The sequence below is a fragment of the Acanthopagrus latus genome, chromosome 6 (assembly GCF_904848185.1).
Source record: "Acanthopagrus latus isolate v.2019 chromosome 6, fAcaLat1.1, whole genome shotgun sequence".
NCBI classification, from domain to species: Eukaryota; Metazoa; Chordata; class Actinopteri; order Spariformes; family Sparidae; genus Acanthopagrus; species Acanthopagrus latus.
In genome coordinates this window covers 9587777-9599209 of record NC_051044.1, presented here as the reverse complement: position 1 = coordinate 9599209, position 11433 = coordinate 9587777, and the positions used below count along the sequence as shown (strand labels likewise).

The 11433-nt window shown below is 39.4% G+C and overlaps 1 protein-coding gene across 1 annotated transcript in view; it reads left to right on the top strand.

The window, feature by feature from the left end:
* rab22a (RAB22A, member RAS oncogene family) overlaps positions 1-11433 on the top strand; it is a 12391-nt gene extending 958 nt beyond the window's left edge. Inside the window, exons 2-7 of the mRNA XM_037101931.1 lie at positions 424-503; positions 1877-1958; positions 5964-6035; positions 6182-6288; positions 6808-6917; positions 7669-11433. Coding sequence (XP_036957826.1) covers positions 424-503; positions 1877-1958; positions 5964-6035; positions 6182-6288; positions 6808-6917; positions 7669-7766 — 549 coding nt within the window. The 3' untranslated portion in view covers positions 7767-11433. The remainder of the gene's footprint in view (positions 1-423; positions 504-1876; positions 1959-5963; positions 6036-6181; positions 6289-6807; positions 6918-7668) is intronic.

Here is an 11433-nt window from a genome sequence, read left to right as displayed (position 1 = left end):
CATCTTTTATGATCCCATCCCTAGTTTCAGCCCTAATCCTTATGTAACATTCTCAAATAAAATGACTGCAGTCACTATTTTCAAGAATTCGTCACAGGAACAATATTCATCCATGTCTAGACTGCTTATAAAAACAGCAAAAGCTATAATTTTCCCGACCAATGTCTCACTAATGCATCCCTGCAGAATCGTTCTCACTTCTTCATCTACTAATACATTAAAAATACATGTAAACTTATCTTTGTCTGGCATGTTTTAACTATCACAAAGTAACAGGCACAAACAGGAAGGAAGATGATGCCACAACACAGCAGTAGTGTCTGGGCATATCGCCAGAGTGTGTTTTTTTAGTTTAGTGTGTATACGTCTAGGAATTGTTTCTGGCTGTGTTTAGAAAGCATCCTCTTTATTTTGTCTCTGCAGGACACTGGCGTTGGGAAGTCGAGTATTGTTTGGAGATTTGTGGAGGACAGCTTTGACCCAAACATCAACCCAACAATTGGGTAAGTCCCGGCTGTCGCCCACAGTAGCAGTCGTGTTTATTACCTGTTTCAGTGGTTTGTGTTTAGGGTTGTTTGAGGACATCCTCGTGTAGTCAGGTAGTTTCTGCTAATCACTTTATGAGTTCATTCATTCCAAGCAGAGCTGATGTAGAATTTGTTTTTAAATTCAGCAGCAATTTGGATAATTGATATACTCAATTAATACTTAAAGCAAAAATCCCAAATGTTCTCTGGTTCCAGCTTCTCACATGTGACGAGGTGTTACGTTTCTTTGTCTTCTTATGATGATAAACTGAATATCTTTGGGATTTTGATTGTTAATTTTACAAAAAAAGGCAATTTCAATACATTATGTTGGGCTTTGGGAAACCGTGATGGGCATGCTTCTTTTACTGTGACTGTACTCTGACACTTAGGGATGGGACGATATCAGATGTCATCACAAATCGAGATAAAAGTATTTGTTTCTTAACATAATTCACGATGACTTTATATGTTTCTGAACCATTTAAAGAATTTTAAGCCATATTTAGATGATACTTGGGACAATAGCTTGATTTCAAATTATTTTGGCCAGGATAATTGTGAATGTTCATATCGTCGCATAGCTACATCAATCAATGAACTGATTAATTCAGACAGTAATTAACAGGTCAGTCAGAATAACAGTTCGCTGTCATTTCATTAATGTATTAATTAGGGCTGTGGGTCAACATAAATAAACAAATTTAAGACAATACTTTGTGACTTGTGAGAGGAATCTGTCATCATGTTCCACATTTTATAGACAATGTGATCAGCCGTAGATTACGGTCACTTTTAGAGCCGATCAATACATATCAGCATTGCCAATATTATTAACCAGTGTTAGCTCATCCCAGATAGATCTGTGCCAGTATGTCGACCAATGAAAAAAAAAGAAAAAGAAATTGCAATACAGAAATGCCAGACATGTCAGAAGTAAATCACAAACAGCTTTGCTATTACGCTGAAATGTATTTCTCAACTGTGATTTATCTGCAGATTATTGGCAGGTGGATACAAAGTCTGAATCCTTTTTTATAATCTAAACCAGATGTTGATATTGCCTCAACAATATAGTATTGTTCAGAATCAAATTGATGCAATTTAATGATGTCTTTTTAATTGTTTTACACTTGGGACATTATTGTTGACTGAAGCCGGCAATGTGAGAAATCTTAAAACTTCTGCGGATTTAAATGAACATGAGTGTTTTTCTCACATTATGAGTTGAGATAAAACGGTAATCTTTAGTTCAGTTCTTTTATTTGTCTGTACTTTGTAAAAATAAAAAGTAATATTATTGTAATGTAACTTAGTTTATTAATCAGGCAACCTTTTCTCTTCACCAGGGCATCCTTCATGACTAAGACAGTGCAATACCAAAACGAGCTGCACAAGTTCCTGATCTGGGACACGGCAGGACAGGAGCGGGTCAGTAATATCTGCCGAGGGTTTGGCCTCGCCTTTTTATTTCTTTGGATCGATTCATGTGTGTTTTGGCTTTGCATGGACAAACCAAACCGCAACAGCTCATCAGTTTGACTTTGCGTATTAAAAAATCATCTAAATCTTCCCATGTGGCCTTTGAGGAAGTGAGAGAGCTCCCCACACGTGCACCTACCACTCCCTGAATGAGCCCGAGGTGAAAGTGAAGGGTGCAGTTATTCCTTAATCCTGATAGGGGGCAATATTGACCTGCTCTATGTAGAGTTCTACCTCCCTCACAATAACCTCCTTATTTAAGTGCTCTTGTTTTAGGATTCCCCTTTTCCATAGTTTAAATGATGTGTGCGGTGTAATGGATTTATATGCTTTAGATCAGTGAGTGGCGTCTGTTTACTTTGGTAAAAACAATCAGCAGGTTCGTCACAATTCGTCCCTTCAGTCACCTCTAATCTTTGTCCTGCCTCTCACTCCTCCTTCCTCATTGCATTCATACGTTTTGAGACACAGATAAAGGAGTGTCATTGCTTTCCTTTTGTGGTATTTCCTGTTGCATGCATGTCTGAAATCTTTTGTTTGCTGATACCTATCATGTCCTGATGCCGCTTCTTATGCAGTCCACACCCCTGTGTGTCCAGAGAGGCTACTTGCAATTCCTAAACACCCACACAGAGTTTAAGACTGAAACTACTACAGATGATATGTGAGAAAAGAAACTGGATTCAGTTTTTGCATTCAAGCTTTGAAGCGCAAGGAACTACTTTCTCTTTTGACTCACACCCTGCATCCAGCATTTCTCTGCATTAGCTTTCCGCATCGCTTCCCCTTTTCTGCCCTTCTCTTTTCCACGAGCACAATCCCCTGTTGTTGCAGCGTCTGATCCCCGCTGCTGTCCTCTCCAGAGAGGTGAGATAAGATGCTGCCGGTCTTTTATCCTCCTCACCCTCGGGGGGCCTTGGCTTCTTCACTGCCCTGAGGGGACATCAATGCAGCCCCCGTTTAAGATAAGATTGAGAGGATGAAACCCAAGCTGTCTCAGCCCACCGGCGTGTGCTGCTACTGTGTCTTATCTAAGAGTCGCTGCAACTCAACATGTCCTCTTTTTTTTCCCCCCTTTGTGTTTTATTCTGTGGAATATTTCTTTTCATTTCATCTCTTGGCAACATTCTATTTTTCTTTTGTACTCTTTTCCATTTTCTCTACCTCTTCACATCCCACAAATCCACGTTTTCACTCCCATGTGGTCTCTTGCTTTCCCAAGAGGTTCACATATTTGCAAGGAAAAAGTAACAACATTCCTCTGGTAGGTTTTGAATGTGTCTGTGTTTTCATACAAAGCTGCTGTGGTATTTTGAAGCCCTTTCATGGCTTGTTTTCTAACTTCTGCGGGGCTTTGGCCGCTCAAAATCTGTTGAGTTGAGAGAGGGGAACACAAAGCCCGCCAATGCACATGGAAGGAGCGAGTAGAGTGAAAAGGAAAGCTGTGTTATTTCCACAATCCATATCTCGAGACCAGATGAGGCCTTACATCTGAGCCCAGCTGTCAACAGCCCATTGAGGCCTCCCCGTTCGACCGTTCCCTCTCAAAACAAGCAAGAGGAACCCTGCATCCAAAAGGAAAAGGAGGGTTCCTTTCATTATGCACCTAGCTTGTGGTCTCAGCAATTAATCTGCACTCGCAGGGCATCGCTGGGGCTGTTTTCTGGGCTGCTGTGTGGCCAGACGTCTGGCCTCGCTGTGATTACTCTTTGGGTTAAGGCACAGATAGACCACACAGGACTAGCGGTGGTGCGGCCGAACACTAGCCAATGAAACAGACAGCACTCTCCTCAGTGCCTCTGCCAAATATCCCAAGTTGGATTCCCGTTGGCGGACTTGGGGCCAGTAACAACTATAATTATGTGGAATGTGTGCTTTCCTGAGGTAACAGTGTCACTCCAAGATGGATAGTTTATTCCATCGTATTGTAAAGGAAAATAAAATTGGCGGGAAGGCAGGGTCATTCCAAGTGAAGGTCGTTTTCAGACACGGGTTGTTTCTTTTAAAATAAATATCATTAGTTAATACGTGACACATGGTTTCATGAGACTGTTAAAAGGCCCGGTCCAGTGTGTATTGCAAGAGGGCATAAAAGGAGGCAGAGGTTTGAAGAGAGAAAATAACCCGTTTTTAACTTTCATATCCTGAGATTTACTGTAGGTTTGTTTTCCAAACAAGAGGCTACTGCTCACATTTCAACTGAACTGAAATCAAGAACTAACAGTTTGGTGGGTTAAATTGATTCATAATCCACTTTTATGTTGAGGTGCTTTTAGTTGCAGTCAGATGTGATGAACAGCCAGCCAGGTGTAAGTTTCACCAGGGATCGGCACAATTTGTTAACAAGTTGATTTTGCTTCTGGAAAAAAATAGTTTGTTAAACCTGTTATGATTATTATTTTGATTATTATGATTATTAGTATTATTTTATTAATGTATAGATTGAAATGTCATAGTTTGCCATATTTAGAACTGAAGTGTCATATAATCTTTGTCAGTTTTGCTGTAAAAAATGAGCATTCGTTCCTAATCTTAATAATGCAGATTGCATCTAAGATGTAATGTACACATTATTTTTCAGACAATGTTTAACCCATAGGTTAAATTGTGCTCAGTTGTAATCAAAGTTTTTTTTTAGATTAGTCGAAGTTGAATCTTCCGTTTGAATGGGAAATTAGTTGGCATATTAGTTTAGCATATTATTTGGTCACAAGCCCTAGTATTGGAGAAGTAAAATTAAAAAGAAAACCTGATGATGGTGTTAACGTAAGATCCAAACCAAATAGAAGAAAATCTATTCAGTAGTTGCTGAGAAAAAGTTCTCCCTGTGGTATCAAAAACAATACCAACAAACAAGATATGCAATTAAGAGCTGATCTTTAAATACAAATGGGTGCTGACCAATGTAAAAATAGGAATGAAAACATGCATTGGTAGCGATTCACATAAAAGCCTGTTTTATAAAAGAGATTTGAAAGATGAAACTGGTTTTCTGATTTCCTCACACAGGCTATATGTTACATGTTTCTTGGCATTCCAACACAATAGCCACTGAGATGTTTCGGTAATGCCACTAAAATGGCTCAAAACAATGTGTTTTTTTTAAATAGCAGCATTATGACAGCAGGCTAATTGTTGGAGGGCTGGTTTCAGTGAGCATTGGAAAGTATTTTACCAGAAAAATACCAGAACCTGGCAAAAAGAAGAACCCCCCCGGCTCCCAGTCAGCTCTCTGGGATTTAGAAATGCACATGTTGTTTTGATTAAGCAGGACTCTGAGATCTGTTGGGTGAAGATCAAATGTATAGTCTTCCATAAATATCAAAACGCTAACAGCCTTTGACACATTCTGCTCATCTTTCTCTTAATGGCTACCACATGTGTGAGGTACGGGTGGAAAGACTTGCCATACTTCTATTTTAGATAAAGCCACTTGGCTTGTCGGCTCATGACACTGGGCCTTTGGTTAAGTAATATGGTGTCTTTTTGCTCATTTTAAACTCTGTCTGTTTGTTACAGTCTGTGTTATTGAGCCTAATGAAGCTCACAGTGATATAACCACTGTGTGCCAGTGTAACAGATTAGCTTTAGTCCATGTAAAGCCGAGACACTGTTTCTTGATCTTTATTTGGTGTGAAAATGCATAATTGTACAATTATACAGCAATGATATTTTTAGTGCTCTTTTCATCTCCAAATATGAGAAATTGGAGGGAAATCAAGGTAAACAGTCTTCAAAGATGAGCCGGGATTTATCGTCTCTGAAGAAGACCGTTCAAATTCTTGGTCTTTACTTTGATCATCATGTTCTGTTTCGCAGGGTTTCAGAGCTGGATGTGGACTTAATGATGCCAATATATCATACATTCTAGTTTAGGCTGAGGTGAAGGTCACTCAGAGGCCTCCTCCCTGTCCAGCAGCGTCTTCATTGCTTACCTTCTCTGTCTTCCCACAGTTTCGTGCTCTAGCACCAATGTACTACAGAGGTTCAGCTGCGGCCATCATTGTTTATGACATCACTAAAGAGGTATTTACTTTCTCTCCTAATCTAACTCTTGGCTATAAAGGTAAAAATGAGCATATCACACAAAATGTGGCTCTTGTCCTTTAAACTTTCACGGGAGATATGAGTTTGTCTGCAGAGTATAGCATGTCCTTACCCTTCATCATCAGGAATCCTTCCAAACACTGAAGAACTGGGTGAAGGAGCTGCGCCAGCATGGTCCTCCGAACATCGTGGTCGCCATTGCTGGCAACAAATGTGACCTGTCAGACGCCAGGTGAACCTGAGTTAGAGATAAAACTGCATGTGTGTCATGAACAATGCTGATGTTGATAATGGGATTTCAGATGTCTGGTGCAGATGGATAGAAAAAGTTCTTGTAAGGTAATATTATGACCTTTTAGCACCGGAATGATATTTGATGTTTGGCTTGGAACAATAATTGTAATTTATTGTGTGAGGAGCTTAAGTGCATTCAGCTCGGTGAGGAGGAATATTGGCTCCCACACTGATTACATTTCTAGCAGCAAAGTTGTGGATTAAATAGTCTTTCATATTGACATAGCTGAGGAGTAGCTAAAGATATATTGTTGTTGTTCTCCACAAAATTGAAAAATCTCCCAGACTCGGATACACTTACACTTTCAGTAACAAAATCGTCCATACATTGGTGAAATCTTCCCTTATAATAGCTTCAGAGCTGCGTTTGATAGTTATCAGTTAATGCGTGAAATGGTAGACTCTGTTTGCATATTGCGACATCATAATAACTTTGACATACCTCTTGTATTTACAGGGAAGTGCCAGAGAAGGATGCCAAGGACTACGCTGACTCCATCCATGCCATCTTTGTAGAAACCAGTGCCAAGAACGCCATTAACATCAACGAGGTGTTTATAGAGATAAGTGAGTGTGTTTTCGTGAACATTCATTGCCATTCGCCTTTACACCCTCAGGTCCCCATTAAGACGTGGCAAATTAAGCTTTGCGCAGCATTAAGATAATAATCTTGTCTCCCTTTGTGCTTAAAAGCAAAAAAAGTTCTCTGTTAGAGGAACAGTTTCCAAATATTTCCAGAGTGTTATTAGTCTCTGTATTTGGATCAGACCTCTGACAACGACAAGCTCGTTCAGAATAAGTTGAAGATAATGTCTGTGGGAAAACAGAATCCACTTAATCAGGTCGTCTTGACAGTTAAGTTTGAGATAAATTTGCAGAGAAGAAGCAGCTGATTCAGTTCTAAATGGCAACCGACAGGCTGGAGATAAAGAGAGATATACTCAATAGCTGTGTGTATGTGGTGTGTTCATACAGGCGCAGAGACAAAGCGTGCACACGTCTTTTTAATAAACTAAAAACTTGAATCACATCCAACGCTGGATGTATTGTATCATTTAATCATGTTAGTGGGCCACAGGTGGTTTTCCACAGTATGTATAGTAATACATCCTCATAGTATATTCTAATCTTTATAGTAGTTTTGCACTTATTATACAAGAAGTCAACATACTTTACTGTAATAAAAATGTAACTTTAAAGTCCAAGTGTTGATTGAAGCTGTCATAATCATATTACTTGTGTCTTTCACTGTTTTGTTGCTGTCTGAGGTAATGAAATGAAAGCTGACTTCTGGTAACTTGTGTGTGTCCTTTTAAAGGTAAGCGCATCCCCATTGTAGACGCAGCAGGAGCGACTTCAGGAAAAGGTTTCAAACTGGGACGGCAGGCCTCAGAGTCTCGCAGGACGTGCTGCTGATGATGCCGGTGACTGTCCCCACATGACCTGTGACCTGACCTTTGCTCATCCTCTGTGTCCCCGGCCTGCTTCAGCGTACAGACACCACAGAAAAACACCACAGAAAAACACCAATCTATCAGTGATACTGGGCCCGCAGCGTTTCAGAGCTGACGACCATAGCAAATCGCTTTCTACAACAGCAAATCATCATATCATCTTAGAATTTCTGACAGGAGTAATACTTCAAGTTTACTGAGCTTTGACAGAAATGCCTGCATGAATACATTGATGTGTAAGTGAAGAACCCCTATTCATGTCATTTGCTTGCTTCTATTATGGACATCAACCTCTGTTTGGTGTATTATAGCCAGAGGTTCATCAGAGGAACTGAACAGCTACACATTCATGGATCCAGAAGTCGTTTGTACACAAACCTATTATCTCTCAACCAAAACGTGGACTGAAAATGGTCAAATCTCACCAAATTTATTTTGATAGTACTTAAGTTATTGCCTTTTTGTTTGTTTAAAAGATCTCTCCTCAAGCATTATCACTTTATATGAAGGATCCATTTAGACTGTCAATGTGTGTAATTACTTATTTATCATAACATTTTCATGAAGGAAATGATGGTAGTCATTGGTATCAAACGCTCATACTCTTCATTTTCAGTTTCTGGTTTTTGGAAGGATATTTAGAAAGTAGGTGATTCACAGTCTAGCCAGAAGGACTGTGCTTACTAAATTTACATTTCATTGTGTGATTGCTGTTTTCATCAAGATGTTTTTTTGGAGGCAAGACACCCTGTGGGTGTTTTGATGTTAATTGCAATCACACGGCAAAACATGTAGAAATGTAAGGTGTGTGGGAGCCTACTTCCTTTTACATCAAAGGAGTATTTAGACATTTTAGGAAATGTGCTTATTCGTGTTCTTGCCGAGGTCAAGACGAGGATAGCGATACCATTAGAACTGGCAGCCGGTTAGATTTCACTAATTAACATTAATTAATGTCTTCGCTGTTTTGCGAGGAAAAAAAAAAGCGGTTTTTAGTCTACATGACATCCCTGTAGCCTCACAGCAAAAACAGCTTTGCAGCATTCCCCTAAAAAAACTGAGGTAAATGGGGACTTGTACTGAAACGTTAAAAAAAGGCAACTGAAAAACAAATGAAATGACTCAAATGAAGATGTTATTCACACGGTTGTTGGGCGGTCAACCTCATGCACCTCCTTCACACCGAAAACTTGGATTACGGCAGTGCCATTTCCCAACCTACTTAAGTTGTTTAGGAGAATGCTGCAACACTGTTTTGCTGTGAAGCTTAAGAAATGTTTTGTGGACTTTTTAAACGTCACCTGACTTTCTATTAGCATGGGAGTCAATAGATTATGACATAATCTTCATTTATGGTTGACCTTGGGTGAAAGTATACAGTATGTCCCAAAACAGACTATTCCTTCAATTCTCATCCTGGTTTGTTGGGATATTTTAAACATCGCTGACCCCTGAGAGTGATAACAAGCTGTTGTAAAACCGTACAGTCCACATCTCCCAATGATGGTGCCTTAATCAGGGCTGAAAATGCTGAGTCTAAGAGTTTATCATAATATGGTAAAACTCCCAGCTGCTCCCATGTCCTACACGCGTCCTCTTGTGATTACTGAGACAGTATTAACTGAATCCTGAATTTGAAGTTGCCCACAGTGCACGCAGTACACTGCACAGTTGTCTCACATTATTACTTTAACTTTATAATTCTCTAATCTTCTGTACTGCTACTTTATGGAGGGGAGGCTGATATTTGTGAGGTCTTGCCAAATTCTTTAATTGTCCCATAAACATTTTCCCTCTTTCCTTTTCTTTCACATAATCAGCGCTGGCTCACACACACACACGCAATGTTGTTTTACTACCTGGCCTGCGATGAAAACAGCAAGGTCTGGAAACTAGACGTCGTTCAGAGTAAGCTCAGATTTTAGAGCATAAGAATTTTTTTTTTCCCCCATTGCAGGACGTCAAAGGTGCAGAGTCACACGTGGCACTGTGTCGACATGCTGACCCCTTGATGAACCGTAGCCTCCATTCTGCTCTGAATTACTGTATGTGCTTTGCTCCAAGGTCTGCTTTCTGATTTTCCCTTCTCCCAACTTTTTTTTTGCCTTAGTTCCTTTAAATTCCAGGCACTTGCTGTAGGTCCAGCTTTCATTTTGTTTTAAACAAATATGGCGCCGTATACCACAGCTTTCTATACCACAGCTTTTACTGCGCTCTATCCTCCTTTCATGAAAGTCCTCTGTGATCGCTGCTTTTTTTTATTTACCTCTTATATCAACCTAATTGGATTTTAGTAGCAGTTGACTCATGAGCCCCACAGACTTATTAATTCTGTGTAATTTCATGCTTGTCTGTATCTCTCGAGTCCTTTTAGCCCCAAAACTTCTTTGCAAACTTGCCAAAAAATACAGATGTGAGCTGAATTAGATAAATTTGGGCTGTGTGCTTTTTCCGTCACTTTATTTACCCTTAAGCATCAGAAATGTTATCTGTTTTTGATGAGCTGTGTGCTAAGCAGTGCTGCCTATTTCTTCAGGATTTTTCTTGAGAGTGCAATAAATGTTAATATGACAAAGCTAAAATGTGACCAAATCTGAGAAAGCAGTTACAGAGTGACAGTAGAACACGCACTCGTACAAAACTGTGATCTCATTCCCCTTTCGGTCTCCAACAGATGATGGTTCGTATTGACCTCGTTTCGTGCTGATTTGATGACAGTTCTGCTCATGTGTATTTGATCAAAGGAGCAGTTGGATAAGGCGAACCGAATCCAATAAAAACCAGAGTGGCATTCTGGGTCAAAACTTAAACTTGCGATGGATCGTGATTCACGCTGCTCTCTAACTCTAGCTCGTACTCAACGCGGCTTCAGCAATTATATCAAAAAGGGACTCACTCTGGTACTCTGAAAAGCTGCACTTTTACCTTTTTTGTATTATTTGGCCCTTATTACTAACTAACACACTGTCTGCAGTCTGTTATTAACTCTGTGAAATAACATCCTTGTAGAGGCATCAGACGTCTTAATGTCCCCTCTTGATGTTACTTCAGGTTTTGACCGTTTGCTCGGCTCTTATTGCGGCGAAGAACGTGGTGCCAAAAAAATGTCAACGCCATTTTACTACACCACGCATAATTAACCATTTTTTATTGTCTGTGTAATATGGTGATTTAAAGTGCTATTCACATAAATGCTTAAAAAAATATTTGAAGTTTGATGATGACATGTTTTGTTGTTTTTTTTTTTTTCCTCATTTGAAAACAGTTGGCATGGATAGAGTTTGTATGCCAGTTTTGCATTGAAAAATATCAATAGTCTTGGGCTGGCCCTGGGAATGTGATTAATCTATATTATGTATATTTTTCAGTGTAGATATATACCATCAAATTGCACACAAATCAATATCTATATTCTATTCTAAGCCAGTTGTGTGACCGCAATAGACTCGTACACCATTTGCAGTGATTCCATCAGCATTGTAGTTACCATATTTAGCTTTTTACTATGTTTCATATTGATTGTAACAAAATGCCTGAAAACACTTGTTTGCAGTGTATTTCCAAATGTGTAAAAAAAAAAAAAAGGGAATTGTCAATTTGTTTACTAATAAAAGATTGACAAAAATATA